General features: G+C 54.9%; 1 protein-coding gene across 1 annotated transcript in view; it reads right to left on the reverse strand.

The window, feature by feature from the left end:
• Positions 1-24426, reverse strand: part of LOC125685500 (cyclic AMP-dependent transcription factor ATF-7) — a 53742-nt gene that overhangs the window by 25442 nt on the left and 3874 nt on the right. The window contains exon 2 of the mRNA XM_048928566.1: positions 9731-9799. Coding sequence (XP_048784523.1) covers positions 9731-9778 — 48 coding nt within the window. The 5' untranslated portion in view covers positions 9779-9799. The remainder of the gene's footprint in view (positions 1-9730; positions 9800-24426) is intronic.

Here is a 24426-nt window from a genome sequence, read left to right on the forward strand (position 1 = left end):
ATATAGAGCAACAGCTCGAGGTAAGGACCGGGCTGAGATTACTTTGTTCAGAGCAGACACTCTGTGGTTGTGGAGCCCCTTAAATCAAAAGGAGAAGAAAGCATTCCCTGCCAGTGCCCGGCTGTGCTCCTTTGTGGGTAGTTCTGCAGCCCTGATCATGTTCCCAAGAAAGGAGAAACCTCTCCTCCCCGTCCCCCCCTGATTTGCAAAGTGGAAACTGCCTCATAATGTGGGAACCAACAGCGAGGGTACGGCTGAGGAGGAAAAAAAGCCAACAGAGACGTGATCTGTTAGAAACCCGGCAGCGTTGGAGGAACTGCAGGGACGGCTCCAAGCAGCCGTGCTGCAGGAGGGCAAGGATGGGAGCTCAATGAGGGAACTGAGTGCACCCTCAGCAAGTTTGCTGACGACACCAAGCTGAGTGGTGCGGTTGATACGGTGGAAGGAAGGGATGCCATTCAGAGGGACCTCGACAGGCTGCAGGGCTGGGCTCGGGTGAACCTGATGAGGTTCAACACGGCAAAGTGCAGGGTTTTGCATTTGGGCTGGAGGAACCCCAGGCACCTGTAGAGGCTGGGAGGAGTGGGCCTGGAGAGCAGCTCGGCAGAGAAGGACCTGGGGGTCCTGATGGACGAGAGACTGAACATGAGCCAGCAGTGCGCTCTGGCAGCTCGAAAGGCAAATGGGATCCTGGGCTCCATCAGGAGAGGGGTGGCCAGCAGGGACAGGGAGGTGATCGTCCCTCTCTACTCGGCTCTTGTGAGGCCCCACCTGGAGTCCTGTGTCCAGGTGTGGAGCCCTCAGTACAAGAAAGACATTGAGATTGTGGAAAGGGTCCAGAGGAGGGCGACTAAGATGATGAGGGGGCTGGAGCAGCTCCCCTATGAGGACAGGCTGAGGGAGTTGGGCTTGTTCAGCCTGGAGAAGAGAAGGCTGCGGGGTGACCTCATGGCAGCCTATCAATACCTGAAGGGAACCTACAGCCAGGAGGGGAGTCAACTCTTCCAAAGGGCTGACAACAGCAGGACGAGGGGAAATGGATCCAAGTTGAAGGAGGGAAGATTGAGGTTGGATGTTAGGGGGAAGTTCTTGACTAGGAGAGTGGTTGGGCCCTGGAACGGGCTGCCCAGGGAGGTTGTGGATGCCCCGTCCTTGGACGTGTTCAAGGCCAGGTTGGACGGGGTCCTGGGCAACCTGATCTGAATGTGGATGTTTGGTGGCCCTGCTGGGCAGGGGGTTGGAACTCCATGATCCTTGGGGTCCCTTCCAACCCGGGTGATTCTGTGATTCTGTGATTCTGTAATGTGCCCCTTTTGCAGCACCGAAATGGAAGTGCACCCTGTGCAGAACCTGCACCCAGCGATGGCAGCTGCTGCATACCTGGAGGCGTTGCTCTCAGCCTCAGCGCAGCAGCAGAGACGGAGGGGAAAGCCGCGCCGCTACCGCTGCAAATCCTGAGCTGCTATTTCTTCCTGCTAATTGCTGCTGCAGCCAATGGGGTGGAAATGCTAAGGCAGCCGGAGCAGATAACTCTAAGAAATGTGAGAACTGCTGCCAAACCTCGGTGCAGCTCCACAGCGAGCAGCCAGGCGGCCCAGCTGCTGCTGCTGAGAGAATTGGAGCTAGAAAAGAGTCAACACGAGTTGAAGTCGCTTATCTCCACTACGGACACGTAAAGCAATTCGTAGCCTCCTCCCCCCAAATATACACTGAATTGGATCTGAGAGTTCTCTAGTGAAATTTGCTGCAGAGCCGCACATGGAGCGGAGCCAGCAGCTCTCAGAGACCTCCTGGCCGTGGCCAAACCGTGCACTGAGGATCAGAGAAACACAGCACAGGAACTGCAGCTGCAGCGCCCTGGGAGCAGCACCCACCCCATGGCTGCAGGTGGAGAGCGGCCTGTCCCAATGTGGAGGGTGAGGAAGGCAGCTGGGTTAAAACCCAGGGAGGGCGCAGAGAAAAGCAGCAGCAGGAAGCAGAGCTCACTGTGCTGCCACCCTTCCACTGCTCTTCCTGCCATCCAAGCGCTGTGCCGTGAGGGGAACAGGTGGAGCAACAGCCCCTGCACTGCAGCACTGCAGCAACCACTGTGGGGTTACTTATAAAGCCTACAGCAAAGGGGTTTGGAGGGGTGGAACGGCAGCAAAAGAGAGGAATTATCCCAAAGGGGCAGGGATGGAAAGCAAGCCCTGTGCTGGGTGCGGTGCAGCAGCCGCCCTGCAGCACACAGAGCGGTGCAGGGCTGCAGGGAGCTCTGCAGCAGAGCAGCGCAACCACAAGGGACGACGGCCCTCCCTGCTGTGCTGCAGTGCAGGCAGCTGCTCCGGGTTGAGGACAGCAGAGCTCCTCGTTAATACCTGCCAGCTCCTAATTAACGCCCCGTCAGCCAGAGGGAAATGCAACAACACGTCTTCCTGCACCGCGTTTCGAGCGCACGTCGGCCCTTTGGCACGGGATGCCATGAGTTTGCTGTGGGATTTGTGCACAGGTCCAGCACTGCCGTGGCATCCGGGCTCTTATTTAGCAGAGAAGGGGTCTGGAAAGCTGTCCGGAGCCATTTCCATCTGACAGACAAGTGTCTGCACCGCTTCAGCGCGCGCACGTGCTTCCAATGCAAAGCAGAAATGGCCCTCTTGGAGCTGGCAATGAATCCCAGGCATAGGAATGATAAAGGCTTTAACTTACAGGAAATGCTGCTATTAAATAATATTTAAGTCTTAATTATATTTTAAAACAGCCATTTTGGAAAAAAAGAAGTTCTGTTATAGTGCTTTTGTAGTTAAAGGTCTGTCAACATTTCCATTTTAAGCCTTCATTTCTAGGGGGTTTATAATTTGGTCATAAAAATTCATTCTAGGCTGGAACTTGGCATAGAGGGGCTCAGCCTAGGAGCAATATTTTTTATTATCCAATTTGGTTTAAATTGGTTTGGCCGTTTTTAAGTTATAGGAGTGTAAAAAATAAACGTTTACTGGTTTCAGATGCCTTCTCCAGCTGATTACTATTCCAAATTAGCTCTCCTCTCCCCACCTCCAAAAACACCTTCGTGACAGGGGGGGGAGATCATTCCGCTCCGCTGACAACACACGCGAATTGCAGTTCAGATGAAGGCACTTTTTTGGTGCTAACAACCCCAGAGCTGCTCCAAAGCAAAGCCCTCCTTCCCCACCGTCGACGTGCAGCCGTTTGTGCAGGCGCCGCAGCTGGAAGGGCCGTAATTGGAGATAAATAATTAACTCCGCGAACCTGCATTCCTGGGAAGTGATGGAAGGCCTTTAAAGCGAGATGTTTCTCTGCAGAATTTCACCTGGGCCGTTGGCGGCTGCAGATAAAAGGGCCGCAGATGTGAGCAGACGCGGAGCTGCAGACGTTTGGCTTCCTATCGAAAACGCAGCGAAGAAAAACCGCGCTTTACGGCTCAGCTCTGCGAACCAGAGGGGCTGCAGGCGGCCGTGGCTCTGCATGCTAAGTGCAGGACAGGGGTGGATGTGCCCAGGCATAGGGAAAAGGGAAGGGAAGGGGAAGGGGAAGGGGAAAGGGGAAAGGGGAAAGGGGAAAGGAAGGGAAGGGAAGGGAAGGGAAGGGAAGGGAAGGGAAGGGAAGGGAAGGGAAGGGAAGGGAAGGGAAGGGAAGGGAAGGGAAGGGAAGGGGGAAGGGGGAAGGGGGAAAGGGAAGAGGGGAAGGGGAAGGGGAAGGGGAAGGGGGAAAGGGAAAGGGAAGGGGAAGGGGAAGGGGAAGAGGAAGGGAAGGGGAAGGGGAAGGGAAGGGGAAGAGGAGGGGAAGGGAAGGGGAAGAGGAGGGGAAGGGGAAGGGGGAAAGGGGAAAGGGGAAAGGGAAAGGGAGAGGGAAAGGGAAAGGGAAAGGGAAAGGGAAAGGGAAAAGGAAAGGGAGAGGGAGAGGGAAAGGGAGAAGGAAAGGGAAAGGGAGAGGGAGAGGGAAGGGGAAGGGGAAGGGGAAGGGAAAGGGGAAGGGGAAGGGGAAGGGAGAGGGAAAGGGAGAGGAAAAGGGAAAGGGAAAGGGAAAAGGAAAGGGAAAAGGAAAGGGAAAGGGAAAGGGAAAGGGAAAGGGAAAGGGAAAGGGAAAGGGAAAGGGAAAGGGAAAGGGAAAGGGAAAGGGAAAGGGAAAGGGAAAGTTATCTTCGCTCCCCCATCCACCATTTTTCACTTTGACATCTGGCCGCATGCCGGCACGGCCCTCGGGGACAGGCAGGGCTGTGTGTAAAGGCTCGTGGATGGCTGGGAGCTGCTCCACGTGGGATCAGAGCTGCGTGGGCCCCCTGGTGCCCCCTGGCACCGTGTCTGTGCCACCCCACCGCTGTCCATCCCCACCAGCCCGCTTTGTGACCAATGCTATCGGCTGCCCTCCTGCTTCATCAGCTCAGGTTTCCAAAGACGAATCAGCACCGACCTCATTAAACCTGTGGCTGCCAGGAGCCAGAGCTCTCTAGGAAAACCAATCTGTGCTCAAACCGAGCCCTGCTCAGTCGCAGTGCCGAGACAGGAACGATTTCTACAGGAGGATGGGGTGCCATAACTCTGCTTAACAGCCATTTAAATTCTGCCTGCTCTCACAACAGGTCGCCAATGGGGCTGACGCCGCTCACAGATTTGATTTCAGCCCTCTGAATTTCCCGTGCTGCCCTTCAGCAGTGCCAGGAATGGAGCCTCAGGAGGCAGACCCCAGCAGGGCCGTTAAATCAGCACCAAGAATTACAGTGGAAAACACTCGGCTGTAAAGCAGACCGGTGCAGGCGCCGCTCTCCCTCACCCTGCGCTGCCTGCGCACCTCCCTACCTGCTGCACTCCATTGCTCTGAATCCAACCTGCCCCCACCAAGGGCGTTCAGCCTCTGCAGGAACGCAGGCCAGGCTCAGTCCTCGTGCTGCTCCCTGCCTGATGCTGGGACAAAGAAACATCAGCACGAATCACAGCCCAGAACACGGCGCAGCAGCACCTGAGCTGCCCCAGCACCACGCGTGTCCCAGGCCGCGTCAAAGTGAGAACCTCAGCAAGGAGAGCTCGTCACTGGGATGCTCCTCAGAGGGAGAAGCTGCCCATTTCTTCCCCCTTCTGCCCTGTATGAAAGGAATAATCCATATTCGTTTGGATTATACAAGCCACAAAACACACCTTAGCTTCGGTCCCACCCTGAACCAATCGCTGAAGCCGTTTGTTGCCTCGTATATTACAAAGCAATAGAGATTTAAGGGATAATGGTCATGGTGGCAGAGTATACAAAGCAATAAACTGCTTTTGAGGTTGGTTAAATGCCAAGTGATGCTGAGGCCTCAATGCCATAAACATTATTTCTATTATATGACAAGATAAGAGGATACAATAAACCACAAAGAAGAAAAATCATTGTCTGGCCTCGTGAAAGTTCTGGGCTTTGCGTTTCTCGGACGCTGCACGAGCATCACCTCGATGCCATGGGCTTAAGGGGAATAAATTGTGAAATTAAGGGCGGGTTTAAAAAGCAAACGATTGTTTGAGGAAATGGCCTGGATAACTGCAGTGCTGAACGAGGACACAGCGGTGATTTGCGTCGCTTCCGAGGAGGGAAATGGTGTGGGGTGTGAGGGCAGGAGAAGCCCTGCTCTGTGCAGAGCCGCTCGGTGTGATGGGCCTCCATCTGTCCGGGCATCGGAATGGACCAAACATCTCCATTGGTAAAGATGTTCCTCTCTTGCGATGCTTTGTCAGCTCTGGAGCATCCAAAGCTTTTTGGGAGGGCAGCAGAAGGCGGCAGAGCAGCCAGCAGGGCCTTTCACAGCGCTCTGCTGCCCACCTGCATGGCGAGAGGTGCTGGCTGTGCTGTGGACCCTGATAGGAACCCCCCAAACTGCCCCATAGCCCAGCACCACCCACTGCCCTCCTCCCTTACAGACCAGGGCTCTGGATCCCTTCAGCATGACGGCCAAAGTTTTAATTACCCCGTGTTAATGAGTCACAGCCGTATCGTTATACAGACTCAGCCACCTCCCAACTTCACCGGCAGCGCGTCGGCTGACAGCGAGCACAGGGCTGTGCTGAGGCTGACTTTCATCTCCGCACAATAAATGGCATTAGGAGATTTTTAACGATGATTAGCGGCGCGCAGCACCTCGTTTTGCTTAATGAGTTCAACAGGAGCCTCGGTGCAGGCACAGCCCTGAGCCAGAGGAGGCAGCAGCTGCCCGCTGCCCTGCAATGCGCACAGGGGAGGGGTCAGGGAGGAACGGTCCCATATCAACCCAAAGAAGGACCCGGCCCACGACCTTGGGAAGAACCCTTCTTAAAAGCATGGGGCGCATTTAGAAGTCAGCTGCGTCGCAGCAGTCGTGCTGTTGGGAAGCGATGGAACACACAGGATCCCAAAATAACAGCCCTTACAGACCTAGCAACCACAACATGTTTACGGCCCCCCCCGGAGCCCCACTGACTGCAGTGATGTGGGGGGCACGCAGGGATCAGCGCATCTATTTTTGGTGGCTGCTCCCATTTCCCCCTCCTTGCTTCCCGGGAAATTCAGTCCTACGGCCTCCTTGTGCCCAAAGCAATGAAGGGAAAGCAGGGAAAAGAGGAATAAAGCCAAAGAATTGGGATGGTGTGAGGTATGGAGGGAAGGAAGAGGCCGACGGGTCAAAGGAACGGCACTGGGAAACAAAAGAATTCTATCGCCTTCAAGCTGAAGTGAGAAAAATCACCACTGGTTTCATGGTGATTGCCTTCAGCCTCCTGCTCGGGTCAGCCTGGCTCTGTTCTCCCTTCTCCTGTCACCTCTGGTGCTGCTGTGCATCTCAATGCAGAGCTCACACAGGGAAGGACGCAGCACTCGGAGTGGAACGGTGCTGATGGTTGCTCTGTGCCTGCTGGTGATGGAAGCTGAAGCCACTGCGGCTGTTTGGGGCCCAGGCACCACGTCCTTGGGAACGGGATCCCCCCCAGAAATGGGGGATGCACCCAAAGGAGGAGCCTGCAGGGACCAAAACACGCTGATGGATCGGGGAAGAGATCAGAGGTCTGCAAGTGAAAGGAACAGAGACATCGGAGCCACGGCAAAGGGACACAGCCAGCAGGCACTGCCCCACACACGGTGACCAAAGTGGCTCAACATGCAGCATAGCTGCCCACTCAGCAGTACTTGTATACAAAATGCACCCAGAGGTCTTAAAGAATGAGAAAAATGGATGAATGCTGCAGGAGAGCCCCTCCAGCACCAGCACAGCTCTTTATCAGGCCGGGAAGAATCTCTCCGTGCTGCTGCTCCGCTCACAGGAGACACTGGGACCTACAGGGAGAGGCTGGGGCTGTGTGCAGTCTGAAGGACTGCAAAGGGTGACTCCAGCAGTTGGTAAACACCCACAGAGATTTGCCAGGAAGGATTTGCTGTCTAACAAACAAAAATGAATAAGATCCGCAGCCCAGGAGCTGCAGCCGAGCAGGTCCAGACTGGAATTAAGGCAATTCTTCCCCACCAGAGAGAGCAATTAACTGTTAGAACAACTTAAGCGAGGGCTGCGGTGAATTCTCCATCGCTGGAAATATTTTAAATCAAGCTTGGATCATCATTATTTCATACATGCTCTGGTTTGAACGGGTACTGAAGGACGTTCCAGGAAGCCGTGCGCGAGGTCAGGCTGGATCACAATGAATCACAGCGGGATGAATTACCTGGATTCGAACATTTCAATATTAACATGAAGAATTGTCAGAATTACCCATAAGCAGCAGTCTGGAACAGCGAAAGGAGGAAGCAACCACCTTTATATGTCATTTGTGGGAGATTGTGGGAGATTAAATTTAAATACATTGTTGTTTGCCTTAATTGCTTGTTTGAATCCGATTTTAAGGTTGTATGATTGAGGTGCTCACATCATTAAGTGCTCAAATGCAGCTAATACATTTTATAAATGACTTGCACAATTTCACAGGCAAAGAAGTTCAGGATAAAAAGCAGCCTGCAAAAAAAAAGAAGGAAGATCACCTGCACGTGGATGGGAGCAAAGTGCAGCAGAGCCAAAGTGCTGCCGGTTAAAGAGCCGCAGTCCCCAAAACTGCAGGTTTTGAGTCCTTTTTTTTGGACCCGTTTCTGCACGGCAAAAATAAACGTCACAGAATTTGCATGGGATGCAACGTGATCCTTAATTCCAACTGAAAGGGGGACGGGGGGATCCTGCAGGGGGTCAGAGCCCCCAATGGGGTCGTGGCCAGCAGCACACAGCGCACACAGGGCACTGGAGGCCTCACTGAAGGCACGGAGCCCCTTCCTCTCCATCCTAACAGTTGCATTCTGAGGTCAGAACGCTTCAGAACAGACCATGCCAGCTGTCCACACCCCACCCAGGGCTGTGCTGGTTCCTCCCAGTCCCCGTTGCAGCAGAACACACAGGGTTGTGCAATGCTGCGCTCCTCCCACCGACGCAGCGGCGCAGCGCTGGGATGGACTGCAGCTCATTCCAAGCACTCCCAGTTTGCACCAACACTTTGCATGGCCGCAGCCGACTCCACTTTGTCACAGAATCACAGAATCACAAGGTTGGAAACGAGCTGCATCATCCAGTCCAACCCCCCTCCCATTCCTATCAGTGCCACAAGCACTAAACCACATCTCACAGCTCCTCATCCAGGCGCCTCTTGAACACCACCAGGGACGGCGACTCCACCACCTCCCTGTGCAGCCATTCCAGTGCCTGACCACCCTCTGAGAGAAAAAGTTTCTCCTCATATCCAACCTAAACCTCCTCTGCTACAACTTCTGGCCGTTTCCTCGGCTCCTGCTATTTGCCTGGGAGAAGAGGCCAGACCCTTTTGCACCACAGCCTCCCTCCATGCAGTTGTACAGTGCACTGAGGCCTCCCCTGAGCTCCTCTTCTCCACACTGAACAACCCCAGCTCCCTCAGCCTCTCCTCATCAGCCCTGTGCTCCAGACCCCTCACCATTTCGTTGCCCTTCTCTGCACACGCTCCTCAATGTCTTTCTTGCAGTGAGGGGCCCAAAACTGAACACAGCACTCGAGGTGCGGCCTCACCAGTGCTGAGTACAGGGGATGCTCACCTCCCTGCTCCTGCTGGCCATTCCTAATGCAGGCCAGGATGCTGTTGGCCCTCTTGGCCACCTGGGCACACTGTGGGCTCATGTTCAGCTGAGCATCAACCAACACCCCAAGGTCCCTTTCCTCTTCACAGTCATCCAACCACTCATCCCCAAGCCTGTAACGCTGCATGGGGTTGTGGTGGCCAAAGTGCAGGACCCGACACTCGGCCTTGTTAAACCTCAACCCATTGTCACCCACAGAGCAAAAAGTCACAATGGGGTCTTTTTTCTCCCTTTCCCTCTCTCTCTCCCTTCTGTTTTTTTGTCAAGCCCAGAACAGACGACGACAGTTTGGGGTCTGCGTAACACAAACCATCAACTGAGGCAGATGGCAAAGAACTCAACCCACACAGAGCGAACCTCTGCCCTCCTGAAAGGAGACAGCAGCACTGTGGGCAGACGTGAATGGAGATCAGTGCGCGCTGTGCAGCGGAACACAAGGCCAGCATAACAACACACCACAAAGCACAGCAGGTTTCATTACGTTGGAGCGCTGGCGCTCGCTCATAACCGGGATTTACACACTGCAAATCCTCCGATCTGATTACCTCCAGTGATCACGTAAAACACCGCCTTTAAACTCTTTGCCTCAGTGATAAAACAGCCACTTTGATTCACAGCGACACGCTCACAATAAAGCACACTGTGCAGGTACCTGGCCGCAGCCGGGGGCGTTGCACACGAAGGGTCTGTCGTCGCCCATATTTCATGCAGCTCAGCTACGCTGGGGAGAGAGCAGAAAGGAGGAAATTGTTAAATAAGGAGGGAAAAAAAAACGAAATGAATTTAAAATACCTGGAGCAGAAGCAGCCACGTGCAGGACTGTAATTAATCAGGGAGGAGGAGATCGCCGCGTCCTGCGTCGCCATTGGGGAACAGAGATCAACGCGACCCGGCAATGAGGCGTGCGGAGGGCCCTGCTGGATTCATGTATGGGAAAAGTGCTGCCCTGTGGGCAAAGGGCCGCTGGGAACCACGTGGGGCTGCCCCACATGGAGCCCCACAACCCCCAGGCATCGGTCACCGCTTCGACCCCGCACTGCATTGCAGTGAGTGAAGGCAGCCATGGTCTTTGGGGGGGGAAAAAAAACCCGACGTGTGAGCGCGAAGCGGTGGAATAAATCCAAGCCCTCTCTATGTGCAAGTTATATTTTCAATGGGAGAGAACTAAAATTTGTCATTTAATTAATTAAGGGATTATAGGAGTGGTGCTCCATTTTACAAGGCAATAATCCGGCTCCCTAGTGGGTAAACTACGAGGCTGATGGCAGGGGCAGTTTATCACAGATTACAGCCAAGGATAACAAAACACTCGCTCCTATTATGCTCCGAGTGAAGCCACTCTTATTAATAAGAAATAAGAGTAAATAAAGCCGCCCCCACCGCCCCAAATTGGAGGAATAACCATTCCCTCCACCCACTGCTGTTTTCATCGCGGCGTTTTAAAAAGCCATCACGCAGCAAATGCTCTCCCTTTGCTTTGCAAAGAATGCCATGGCTGCTCCAGCAGCTCCGTGCTCCAGGGCTGGGTGCAGGAGCAGAAAGCACAGCAACCAGAATGCATCCATGGGGAGGGAGGCGCTGCTTTTAGGAGCTGGGTATAGGACGGTGCCCTGAGAATGCAACTTTGCAGTGCAGGGTGAGCACACGGGGTGCAAAATGGTCCCCTGTTGCTCAAAATCGATGTTGTTTAAGGAGGAATAAAGAAATTCTTTGGTAATTTCCAGGCGAGGCTCCAATGTGTGGCTGCAGGGCGGAACCTCCTTGCAGCACAGCACAGCACCAACCCAAAGCTGTGCAGAAGCAGCTGCTCGTTGCTCCCCATCCAAAAGGAGGGGGGGGATCCCACAGCATCGAGGTTTGGGTTTATGGAGCTGAATGGCAATGCCTACACAGACCCACAAACATCCTGAGTGGAACAGGACAGCGGGCAGAACGCTCCAGAATGGGACAAGAGTGACAGTAAAGATGGGCAAAAACATCCCAGCGCCACCTGAGGCGCAGTGGGGCACTGAGAGGCGACAGCACTGTGCAGGGAGATGCAATACCAGCAAATGTCCCAGCACAGGGCAGCACAGCAGCTGCTCTGAAGGCACACAGAAGCCCTGAAGATGAAGCTTTACCCACAGCGCAGCCTCGAGCAGGGAGAGATGGAGAGGTCAAACCTTCCCCCGGTACCAAAGCGCTGCTGGCATTGACTGCACAATGCTGCAAATGGAATGCAGCTCGGTTGGGCTGGGAGGGATCTCACATCCAAGCCCTGCCGTGGGCTGGCTGCCAACCACCATATCAGGCACCAGATGCGGTGCCCAGGGCCTCAGCCACGGCCAGGAGCACCTGCAGGGATGTGGCACCCACAGCTTTTAAGGAGAGATTCTTCATACGTTGTGTCACCTGCACTCCAAGTCCAGAAGAACAGCATCTAATATTGCTGTTAGCTGAGCAGAGCAACGCAAGGCTGGGTGAGGCAAGAGACAATCCTTGCTCCCCAGTGCTAGCATAGGGCCACCCAGTCACTGCTCTTCTGTAAGGGAAGAACAAAGGATAACAGCTGGGATGCAGCACACTGTAGCTCAGCACTGGAGTCATTTCACTGCAGTGCAGGGGCTGGTAAAGCTCTGCCATGAGGATACAGAGCGACTAAAGGTGTGATAACTGCTGTGCTGGGCAGCCTGGATCTCGTTTTCCCATCACAGCCTCACTTTGTGCCTCACGGCACTCAGCACACGAGCTGCAGGCAGCGTTGTCCATCACACTGAAAGTAGAAGCAAGTCATTATTTCCAGCCTCTCCGCTCTGCATTTAGTCACTGATTCGTGCAGGCTTTGACAAGTTGCTTCCCTGCTTCCAGAGCCGGGGGCACAAGTTTGCACTTGTGGGGCTCAGAGGTGAATGTCTGGAAAGGATTCCTGGATGGAAATAGCAGCACGGCCATCCTAAGAGCCTGGAAGCTCCTCCTGGAGCTTAAGGGGACCCTTGAGCCTTCAGGGCTCCCAAACTTCACCCCCAAACCCAAAGGCTCCCAGGCCAGCCCACATTACAGCAGTGATGCTGCTGCCCCACAAAACCAGCAGTGAGGGCACCGAGCTGCAAGAAAAGCCATAACTCACCCTGCTGTCAAAGAGCTCAGTGCTGGAAGTGTTTGCACACTGCTTAAGTCGCCCTTGTATGATGGTGTGGGATGAGGTTGGGGATGTTTCTGTTTCATCAACAAACAAATCTTATTGTCCAACGCGTGGCAAAATTATGGGAAGGAGCTGCTGTGTCTCCCAGGGCAGCCAACGCTGAGCTGCTAAGGTTGGAAATCTGTCCATCCCACCCTCTGCCTTCCCAACAAGAACAGCAGAGCCCAAAGCCCACAGTTCCAACGTGAATTAAAACTGCCTGAGAAACAAAAGAAACGGATCAGCCACGGCTGCTGAGGCTCCAAGGGCCCAAAGAGAATGAGAAAGGGGGAAACCAAAGCAAAGCAAAGCAAAGCGAGCCAAAGGAAACCAATGTGAAGCAAAGCAGAGCCCGGTGCTGCTGTGTGCTGTGCCTGCCAGCTCCATCCCATGGCACAGCTCTGCCACAAACTGGGGACAACACGCATTGGAGCTGCTGGGCCGGCAGCAGGAAGGTTTCCTCCTTCTTTAAAGGCAGATTCAGCCTCTCGTTCACGATGGAACAGGGCTGCTATGCACATACATGTGCTCAGATTTATATCGCATTTAGTCAGGATAAATTGCTTCAATAAATTCTCTTCTTAAGAACAGGCAGGATAAGCAGATGATTGGATACCAGCAACACGCTCCCATCCCTCTTCCTGCGGCGTGGGACAGTATTTCACCGCTTTGATGATTTTTAGCATGTTGGGAATGGTGAGGGGAAGCGAGGAAACGCAGACAGATCACCAAAGTGTGCTTCAGAGCTCTGTCAGCACAAAGCTGACGGGCAGCTGCACCATAGACAACTGGAAAGTCACTTCCAAGGCAAGCACACCATGCTGCCATAGCTCACGTGTGGTTTCCTCTCTTGCCCTACTAACAAGCACACAAGTAGGGGCCGCCTGCAAGAAGCAAACCCAAAGCCACGCTTCAAGGCGGCCCCCAGAGCTGCACTGCCCAGCAGCACCCCTGGGTTGGGAACCAAGGGATGCACAGCATGCAGGAAACCACCAACACCAGCCTGGCTTCCAACATCTCTGCAGCGGATCTCATCCCCACCTTCAGCTGCAACCTGCAGCCAAAGCAAGCAGAGCCTCACAAGAGGATGCAACCTGAAGGGAGGCTGCAGTGAGCTGGGGGTCGGCCTCTGCTCTCGTGTCATCAGTGATAGGAGCAGAGGGAATGGCTTCAAGCTGCAGGGGAGATTCAGGCTGGACATGAGGAAGTATTACTGTTCAGAAAGGGTGGTCAGCACTGCAATGGATGCACAGGGAGGTGGGGGAGGCACCGAGCCTGGGGGTGTTGAAGGAAAGGCTGGATGCTGTGTTGAGGGACGGGGTTCAGTGGGAGCTGTTGGGAATGGGGGAACGGTTGGACTGGATGAGCTTGGAGGTCTTTTCCAACCTTGGGGATTCTATGGTTCTATGATTCTATGCCCTCAATGGCAGGACGAGGGCACGCTGCTCATCTCTGCACTGCTCACCACTTCACTGCTTACCCACGGGTGTCAGCGCTGACGAGGATGACTTTTTCCTGAAGTTAAGCTCCCATTATTGCTCTGATGAAGAAACCACTGGAGATGATCTACTTTATTTTGAGGCTTTGGAAAACCTGAGTCAGGAGCGTGAAGGCGGCGGTGCAGACGCGGCATCAATTCTGCGTGCAACTCAGCAAGCAGGCTGCAGGCTGCTCACTAAATCACGCGCTCAGCGGCCCCACCTGGAACCTGCCAGCATAATTCCCTTGTGAAGAGTCGAGAGAATTAAAACACGAAACCCTCAAACAAATCCAAGCATCAAATCAGCACCTGCGGAACTCAAACCGTGCGAAATCCCTTCAGAACAATTCGGGCGCGCGTGGAAAATCCATCCTGGGGATGGCAAGTGCAGAAGGTTGGGTTCAATGATCCCAACTGGTCTTTTCCAACCATAAGGATCCCATGCAGCCCCTGCAATAGGAAGGCAGGCAGACACAGGAGTTCCAGCCCTAATCCTGCCCAGCGCCGTCCCCTCGTGCAGCTCTGCAGCTCATTTCCCTCCCCTGCTGTCCTCAATGCTCCCCGATCCTATAGGGAAACGCTGCCCTTCCCCACCATTGCCCCCCATCCCTGCTGCTCCCCTGGCACTGCAGCACACACCAAGGTGCCATTCTGGGTATTGAGGCTGCTGGACTGGCTGTGAGCTCCCTTCGTTTACCTCAGTCGTCAACATTTTTCCCTTTATTGAAAAGTTTCCTTCTTCCTGCAGATATTAAAGCCAACCCATATGCTGCTTTCCCCCCGGTAAATCAGTCCATAAACCAAAGTGGTCCCAAAGCACGTTAACCAACCCATTAAGAACAAAACCAAGCCCCTTATCCTAGTCTAGACAGACACCTAGGGGTAATATTTTCACTCCCTTAAAACAAATTAGATGTACTGCACGCATCAACAGCAGCAATGAAAGACCAGCCTTCCTGAACGGGATTTCCCCCAGGACGGCGCTGGCACCTCACAGAACCCATTTCCAACAACTTCCATTTGGAAACACTTTAGGAGAAAGAGACAAGAAGCAGGACGCAGGTTTTCCAAAGCACTTGTGGCATTTATGGACCCTTTCATCCGAGATGCTCTGCATCTTTTCAGGTCAGTTTTACACAGAAGGGTTTCTGAAGTGCGCCGCACTGGGACGCGGTTTTGGCCACAGCCTCACTTGAGCAGCACAGGAACAGCCACAGCCTGACTGCTGTTCTTTGGTACAGTTTGTTACCCAGGGGACTCTTCCACAAATGCATCTCACTGCAAAGGCCTCACATCCCTCCGGGTGCCCACGATGGCCCTCATCCGTGCCACCATGCAGGTAAAGCTGTTACAGAGCTGCTCCAGCCAACTGCCGACGAGGAGTCAAGATTGGAAAGCAGCGTGAAGCCAAGATCTGCAGATGCAAGTCACCATTTGCAGAAGCAATGAGCAACCACGGCCTGCAGACCAGGATAGGATGCCCCTCAGCCCCCCCAGAGCTGCTGCCCCACGTCCAGCTGGCCCCACACACAGCCCTCACCCCTGCATCACCACGGGTCTCCAAACAGTGCACGCTTCACAGAGCCCCACTGAAAACCTTCCCCTTAACATCTCCAGATGGCACAAATCCCCAACCACAAACTGCTGAACGCTGGGGGACAGGGCTGGTATGAAAAACACTCTAAAAATAAGGCTCTATTGTTGTGCTTGCATGTGACTATTGTTATTGCAGGAATGCCTGTGCCCAACACTCTTACATCTGTGTCTTGCAAAACAAGCTGAAATACTTCAAATCCCAGCGAATCTCGGGTGGATGCAGAAATTGTTCTGTTGCAAATGTGCCAGCACAGCCCCACAGCACAGCACAGCCCCATAGCACAGCCCCATGGCATAGCACAGTCCCATAGCACAGCCCCATGGCACAGCACAGCCCCACAGCACAGCCCCACAGCACAGCACAGCCCCATAGCACAGCCCCACAGCACAGCACAGCCCCATAGCACAGCCCCACAGCACAGCACAGCCCCATAGCACAGCCCCATAGCACAGCCCCACAGCACAGCCCCACAGCACAGCATAGCCGCATAGCTCAGCCCCATGGCACAGCACAGCCCCACAGCACAGCACAGCCCCATAGCACAGCCCCACAGCACAGCCCCACAGCACAGCATAGCCCCATGGCACAGCCCCACGGCATAGCCCCACAGCATAGCCCCATAACACAGCCCAACAGCACAGCACAGCCCTATAGCCCAGCCCCATGGCACAACACAGCCCCACAGCATAGCCCAACAGCACACCACAGCCCCATAGTCCAGCCCCATGGCACAGCACAGCCCCACGGCATAGGCCCATAGTACAGCCCAAGAGCACAGCACAGCCCCACAGCACAGCACAGCCCAGCCCCATGGCATAGCCTCATAGCACAGCCCCACAGCACAGCCTCATAGCTCAGCCCATGGCACAGCATAGCCCCACAGCATAGCCCCATAATAGAGCCAAACAGCACAGCACATCCCCATGGCATAGCCTCATAGCACAGCCCAACAGCACAGCATAACCCCATAGCACAGCCCAGCCCCATGGCCCAGCCCCATGCCACAGCCCCATGGCACAGCCCCATAGCCCAGCCCCATGCCACAGCCCCATAGCCCAGCCTCATGCCACAGCCCAGCCCCATGGCCCAGCCCCATGGCCCAGCCCCATGCCACAGCCCCATAGCCCAGCCCCATGGCACATCCCAGCCCCATGGCACATCCCAGCCCCATGGCACAGCACGGCTCCCCACCCTGCAGGGATGCGCTCCCTGGTTTCCCAGCACCAGCACATTTATGGTTCGTTCCCATAAATCAGAAGGATAAACTTTATATTAATATGACCACAAAATTAAAGCTAGAGGTTTGCACCAACTATGAAACAAAACCAAAAGAGCTGCAGAGCCACCTCCTAAAAATAGGCTGAAAGTGGAACAGAAAACAAAAGCAAACGGCACGCTCTGCTGACGTGCTGTGTGCTCTCTGCTACCATTCACACGCCCGAAGGATGAGCTGCAAAATTAGCAGAACCACTGGAGATGGGGACACGGAGAGAAAGGAGCTGCTGGGGACCCGGCTGTGAGCGGAGAGATGCAGAGCACGAAGAGAAGGGCTGCTGGCTTCGGGCAGGGAAGCACATGGCTGTGGGTGGGATCAGCTCTGTGCTCTGTACGAGGCTGCTGCGCTCCCACCCCACGTGTGGCTGCTGTGGGTTGAGTCGTTCTGCTCTCCAAAACGACGACGCAGCTCTCATCAGTGCGTGGCAGCCCAGCAGAGCGCAGCACAGCAGCCCAGCAGCCCAGAGCAGCCAACAGCCCCAGCGTGCAGCAACAAGCCTGAGCAGGGCGCAGCTGGAGGCAAGGTGCCTTTCCACCGATGGGCAACAGAGAAAAACCTGTTTGAGGTCCTCCCGTGCTGCCAAACAGGGCAAAGAGCTTTTGAGAAGGGTGGAGGACGTGGAAAAGGGGGGGACAGCTTTTGTGAGAGAATGCCAACGCGGCGAGGATCCCCGCATCCTCCTGCAGGGAGCTGGGCCAGCCGGGAGCAGTGCAGCACGCAGCTCCCACCTCCCTGCCCACCGCAGCTCGTGTGAAAGGCAGCAACGGAGCGAGGAGTTGGGTTTTGATGAGGCTGAGCTACATGGGATTAATTCTCGCAGACTAATGAGTCACAAGGCCATCCCAGATCAATTTGGGTAACTTTGTTGAGACCTGGGAGCCGTGCCAAGAGCATTAACAAGCGGAGCCTCGATACAAACAAGCCTATTCAAACACAAATGGTGCTCAAGACACCAGAGGAGCCCCAAGGACAGGCAGTACATCGCTACTGGGAAGGAGAGATAAAACCACAATAAACGAGATTATTATGGATGGCTGCACAGGATCTGTGCCGCGGCATACATCTTATCCGGAGGAATAGACGAGATTGCAGGCAGGCTCGGTGCAGAATCGGTAATTGCCGCTGGGAGCAGGAACTGCGAGGGGGAAGGTTGAGCGCAATGAAAAGCACAGCGCTGCTGGATAAGCACGAGGGAAGGAAAGGCAGAGCGATGGCCATTTCTAGGCCACTGCCCCAAACAGGAGGAAGCGTAAGGCACTGCCCCAGGCTTTCAAAAATAGTAAGAGATTTCCCACTAAAATGCAAGGAAGGAAACATGTTGCTTTGAGACCGTTCCAGGAAAGGCTCTTTTATTATTTGTCTAAGTGCAGCCATTCACAGCTCTCTGCTTTGTGTTTCCTGACCTTCCAAACCCACGCTCAGCTGAAATCTGGAGCCAGAGAGCAGCAGCCCCTCAAACAGCCGCCCTGAAAGGCACACAGGGGACCAGGCTCCATCCCAGCGCACCCGGCTGCATTTGGAGCTGCCATCCCCACCCCAACACACAGCCCCACCAAACCCACCTTCAGGTGCCATCAAAAACGAAGAGAGGTTCTTCCTTTTTAGGCAGAGCAGCCGCTTGGATGCACAGCAGGCACAGCCCGGCTGCCCCAGCTGCCCTCAGCTCCTTGCTGAGCTCCACTGGAAGCGGCTGCCGGCGCTCAGCCCCACTTTGGTGCCTGCAGGCTCTCAGGGAAGCTCCCCACTCCTCCCCTGAGCTGCCCGGCTCTCTGCTCACCTCTCCATCACCATCTCTCACGCCCAGAGATGTGCTGAGGGCTCTGCAGGGAGGACGGCACCCAGTGGGAGCATGCAGGCTGCTGGGAGCCCCAGGCTTTGACTTCAGAGTTATTCTGGGGTGTGAGGGAAGGAGTGAGAATGTTTGCTTTGCAACCAAAAAGCGACAGGCGAGCTTAAAGCTGTCAGCTGGGAAAGAACGCCAAAAGCCAGCGCTGTAAAATCTGCTTCAGAGGCGCAACACCCTGATGCTTTATAAGCTTGATAAAGTAAACCCAACTGTATAAACTGGAATATTGGCAAGGAACTAGCACGAGGTAAATCTCCCATGGACACGCCATATTTAACAAGTCATTACGAGTTCACCTACGGCTCGGAGTAAAAGCAAAAGTCCAAGGGGGTCCCTCCTGACTGCACGGCTCTGAGCCTCCCCACAGCCTCTGCTTCCCTCCTTCGTGCCACCACCAATCTCAGCCTGCAGGAGAGGAGAGGAGAGGAGAGGAGAGGAGAGGAGAGGAGAGGGAGAGGAGAGGAGGAGAGGAGAGGAGAGGAGAGGAGAGGAGAGGAGAGGAGAGGAGAGGAGAGGATGAGAGGAGAGAGAGGAGAGGAGAGGAGAGGAGAGGAGAGGAGAGGAGAGGAGAGGAGAGGAGAGGAGAGGAGAGGAGAGGAGAGGAGAGGAGAGGAGAGGAGGAGGAGAGGAGAGGAAAGGAAAGGAAAGGAAAGGAAAGGAAAGGAAAGGAAAGGAAAGGAAAGGAAAGGAAAAGGAAAGGAAAGGAAAGGAAAGGAAGGAAAGGAAAGGAAAGGAAAGGAAAGGAACAGCTTGGAGAAAGATGCTCGGAGCCTGCACAGCACGGCCACGGGATAATCCTCAACCACAGGCCTGCTGGCGAGCTGTGGGATCCACACAGCACCCAATGCATCCTTGCTCCCTGCCTGCAAGAGCCACCCAGCAGCCCTGGAGCTGCAGCAGCGCTGTGAGCAGCAGCTGCCGTTAGCAGGATGTCCCTTCCTAGCAGGCACCACGAAGCAGACAGCAGCACGTGGAGCAGCACAGCGACAAACGAGAGATTCCCACAGGCTTTGGGAAAAGGCTCACATCTCACACCAAGCAGCAGCCGCCACCAAGAGCTGCTGTCCTCCTCCAGACACACACGAGATGGGACAGGGAGGCACTGTCAGCGTCCTGTCAGATGTAAAACCCCAGCACAGGATTACCAGAGCCCTGGGGCAGCACATCAGCCAAAGGCACCCGGCTGGGACTAGAAAAGCTTTCCCTTAGAGTAAGATCAACAAACCCCTCGGTTTATGAGCCCCGGGCAGCCAGAATGCTTTCCCCAGCACAGCTTCCACCAGTCCTCCCAGCCACACAACTCCCTGTTTATAACTCTTGTAAACAGTCACAAGTTTACTGTTACCATAACAAAAAGTGCCATTCCTTAACCCTGCTTCCACGCCAGGGGCTGGCAGGATAAGAGCCGTTAGCAGAGCCTGGATGTCCACCGTCCTCCTCCTGGCCCTGGCCAACCTCCAGATCAGATCTGGCCTGGCCTCTGATGGGGGAGAGGTGCTATGGAGGTCCCACATCAGCTCCCAGCCACGCTGCAGGGCTGCCCACACAGCACAGCACGATGCTGGGGGTCACACACAGCTGAAGGGTGAGGGAAGCACGCAGGTGGGTTTGGGGACCCCTCTCTCCTCCCCCCCCCCCCCACCTCTCCAAGGCACCTCACAGCAAAGTCCTGCCTGGGTTTTATTTTGTGCCCATCACCCCTTGTCCCATTGCTGGGCACCCACTGAGCAGAGTTGGCCCCGTCCTCTGTGCATCCTCCTGCTCCTCCTTTCACCAGCAGATTGCTGGGAAACAAACAGTGGCTTCTCTTGAAATGCCTTCCCTCACCAAACATTGCCAGAGCAGCCCTTGCTTGGCACAACAAGGCTTTAACACGAGCAAGGTTTCTCTAGTGAAGTGCCAAGTATCGGATTCCTAACACAAAAAGGCATCTGTCCAAAGGGTCTGGAAGCCTTTGATGAATATGAGACAAAATCCAACACAAACCAGCAAGTCAGCAACTTCCCCAGGCAAGAAGATGGAGGAAAGATCATTTCTAAACCATAGTCCAATTACTCACAAGGCAGAATTGTGCTTCCCCTTCCAGTTTCTGGTAAGAGAAGGGCTGAAGGACTCCAGCAGCGGGCAGAGCACCAGGATATGATTTGGTGGGAGCACAGAGCAGCTCCTCAAGCAGCAGCAAGGCTCAAATCATGGTTCATCACCGCTGCAGGACCTCTCCAGCTTAGGGGGAGCAGCACAGAAGACCCTGAGCTGGAGGTCAAACCAACTGAACTCCCAGCTCTGAGACGTGGGCAGACGCCGCTCCTCTGCTAAGCACAGACACAGGGAACAAAACAACCTGAGTGTGAACCCAGAAGGACAGCAGGGGAGAGCAGACCTGCGCCCAGCACTGAGCACCACAGCACAAACCTCCCCACAACCTCTGCTTCCCTCCTTCTTGCCACCACCAACCGCAGCCTGCAGGAAAAGATGCTCAGAACAGATCACCGGTGGGATTTCTAAGGGCATTGCCCTCAGGTCTGCAGCAAACGGAGCAAAAAGCATCTCCAAAAAGCAGCCGGCAGCCCCGGGTCTCCCTACACTCCTTCATTAGCAGCAATACATCTTTGGGTTTGTGTGTGTGTGTGTGTGCCTTCACAGCGTGCTGCAGATCTGCTACAGGAGAGAGAAATAACTCAAGTTGAGGAAAGGGAGAAAAACCTCAGAGAGCCGCATGCTTCTCACTGAGCAGAGATAATGACTGCAGAGCTGTGACAGGCCCTGCGGAACGCGCCGCTTTATCGAGGAAATGCCAAAGTGACCTAAAATTGCAACCCCGTTTCCTGAAATTATTCAGTCCATAAGAGCCCATGTTTCAATGGAAGTGAGAAGAAGAAAAAAGGAAACCCAAAAATGGGACTGAAGAGCCCGAGTGAAACTCGGATGTGTTTCTCCTGGTGATGGTGTGTGAGCAGCTCTATGGCAGATCCCAGTCAGGGCTGCGTGGTGCTGCGAGGCTCTGATGGAAGCGCTGCCTGCGGATGAAGCACTGCCCAGGAATGAAAGCCATGGGAGCAGCAGCAGCAGGACGGGGGGGCTCAGCACAGAGCTCTGTTTGAGGGCTGTTGTAAAGGAAAAATACTTTGTCCCACCTGTTGTTATTTACGCTGCAGGCGGGAGTTTGTATTGACACAGCATTGGGAGGCGCAACGCTTTGTGGAATCATTACTTGATACGCGAGGCCTAAAATCAGAGGGGAGTAAGAAATCCTCCAAATCAAAGGCATGGCTGCAAATTCAACACGTGACTGTTTGACCGGAGCTGCTTTCCACCTTTGGAGCGATTTGCCTTTCAGCCGTGAACAAAGCAACCGTTTCCTACATACAGCACGCATCCATTCAAAACCTCACGCAGCTGATGGATTCAGCGACCGAAACGCTGCTCATACGAGGGCACGGAGCTTCCCAAAAGCAAAGGCAAGGCAGCAGAGGGCAGATAGATGAAAAGCATCCAGAGGAAGGCGGCGCGGGGCCTCTCTCAGCAGCTCCATCACAGCACATCTGCTGGTCGAGGCGCCGCTCTGCGCTCAGGGTGACGTCCACAACCACGTCTTGTTGGCTTCGCTCAGCGTGAGCACTGCGCAGGTGATGAGCAATGCTCTTCTATAAACTCCTTCCAATCCAGCCAAGCTTGCAGGCAGGCCTCCTCGGCCCCATTTGCAGGCAGTAAAATCTGCACCGCAGGCGCTCGCCGTGGCTGCTCTCACATTTCGCTGCCCCAACAGCTGACTCCCCGTTGCCATCACCACCCCCCTGCTCCTCACCCAGCCCTGTTCCACCACCACACACACAAAGAGGGGGACCTTGCTGCCATGGGGGACGGCAGGAGACACGGCCAACACCCCCCCCATCCCCCCAAAGCTCCACTGCAACGACAGCAACGTGGGGGGGAAGCAAACTCCACGTGTTGTTACAGCTGTAATGCAATGGCAAACCCATGGCTGCTTGGCCAGCAGCAGCCCCTCGCTTCCAAAAAGCCCCCATGGGTTTCCAGCACCTTCGACCAGGGCCACAAGCAGCAGCACCTGCTTTGCACCACAAAGGCTCGGTCCTTCTGCACACTCAGCACCAACGAAAGCATTTGGCAGCAAACGCAGCGCCGTGTTCTGCTCTAAGCCTGCTTTACTCACGTTTGGAAGCAGTTAAAGGGTAGAAACGCAGCTCAGCGCAGTCACTCAGGTATAAATACACCCTGCTTTATTCCCCAGCGCTGCCAAGTCCACCTCCAGCCAAGTCCTTCATATGCTGGTTTGTGAAAGGCTGCCTTTGGGGGTTTTTTTAAATGTTATTTTTAATAGCAACAATGGTATTCGGAGCGAGGGCTGCAAACAGCTCTATAAGGGGAAAAAAATAACAGGAAAGAAATGAGAAAGCTGCATAAGCACTGGGCGAGAAGCAGCACTGAGAGCATGGCAAGCCCGTCCTCAACAGCAGGGAAGTGGAGAACTTTGCAGCTTTGCTCTTCGGAACCAAAAGCACAGCGAGCATTTCATAGCAAAGCAGTTTGAGAAAGGGGGGGGGGAAAACACCTTCGTGGTGCTTCTCCTGCAGGGGGTCTGCTCGTGGCTGTGCCTCACAAAGAGAGCTCAGAGACGAGGCTGAGCGTGCAGGGAGAAATCCCTGCATGGCGCAGCACGGCCCAGCGCTTTGTTTGCTGGCCAAGCAGCTGGCACTGCATCTCCTGCACGAGGGTGGGACGGCACAGCAGCGTTCCAGACCGCTGCAGGGCCAGCTCTGCTGGCAATCCCTGCGAGCTGAGCTGTTGGGAAGTGCAACAAATGGCCGTGCTGGCATCCTGGAGCTCTGCTCTGCTTTGGTCCCCGTGTGGGACAGCAGTCCCTGCTCCTGCATGGAGACAGGAGAGCTCACCACAGCTAGCCGGGCCTCCCAGCCGAGCGTGCAGGGCTTGGAGAGAAGAGGTGCAATCCAAGAAAGTTGTTCCCGCTCAGTAATTAGCCAGCAACGAAAGCTGGGTTTAGCCCTGGTGAAACCGCACTGCGTTGGAGTTGTTTAAGGCACTGAATTAATCATGTTTTAAAAACAAATGTCAAGCTTTGGCACGCGGCGCGGCGCAGCGCGTGCTACGCAGGGGCTGCCGGATGGCTGGGTGCGCTCACGCGTGTCCAACCAGGTGTGGCAAAGGGTGGAAAGAACAGCAAGAAACCTCCTGGAAGATGACAAAGCTGAGCTTCAGAGAAACAATTAAGGAAGGCTCCCAGCAGCCAAGGCTAATTGCAGCCAAACAGAAGAAAAACACGAGGGAGAATGCGGCTGAGCAAAGAACATCACCGCAGGGCACGGCCAGGAAGCCAGGGCTGCGGGCGCAGTGTGGGCACCCATCTGCTGGGGACTCCCAAGGGACACGAGTGGGGATCTGTCAGCAATGATGAGATGTGGCAGAGGCTGGTGTGGTGGATGGGAACCTGTGGTGGGCTCAGAAGGATCACGAATCTCAACCCCCCTGCTGCATGCAGGGCCACCAACCTCCACGTTTCACAGCAGCCCAGGCTGCCCAGGGCCCCATCCAGCCTCCAACACCTCCAGGGATGGACGGGGCATCGCAGCCTCTCTGGGCAGCTGTTCAGCCCCTCACTGCTCTCACAGCACACAACTTCCCTGACATCCAACCTCTCATCTGCCCCTCCTTCAACTTCATTTCCCCCTCGTCCTGCTCTCATCTCCCCTTGCACAGAGCTGCTTCCCCTCCTGTCTGCAGGCTCCCTTCAGGCACTGCAGGCTGCACTCAGCTCACCCCCAGCTTCTCTTCTCCATGCTGGATGAGCCCAGCTCCCTCAGCCTGGCTTCATAGGGGAGCTGCTCCAGTCCCCTGCTCATCTCCAGCTCCTCTGGACCCTCTCCAACAGCTCCCTGCCTTTCCTGTCCTGGGGGCTCCAGCCCTGGACGCAGTGCTGCAGATGGGGCCTCACAAGAGCAGAGCAGAGGGGGGC

This window comes from Lagopus muta, chromosome 28 (assembly GCF_023343835.1).
Source record: "Lagopus muta isolate bLagMut1 chromosome 28, bLagMut1 primary, whole genome shotgun sequence".
In the NCBI taxonomy this organism is placed as follows: domain Eukaryota; kingdom Metazoa; phylum Chordata; class Aves; order Galliformes; family Phasianidae; genus Lagopus; species Lagopus muta.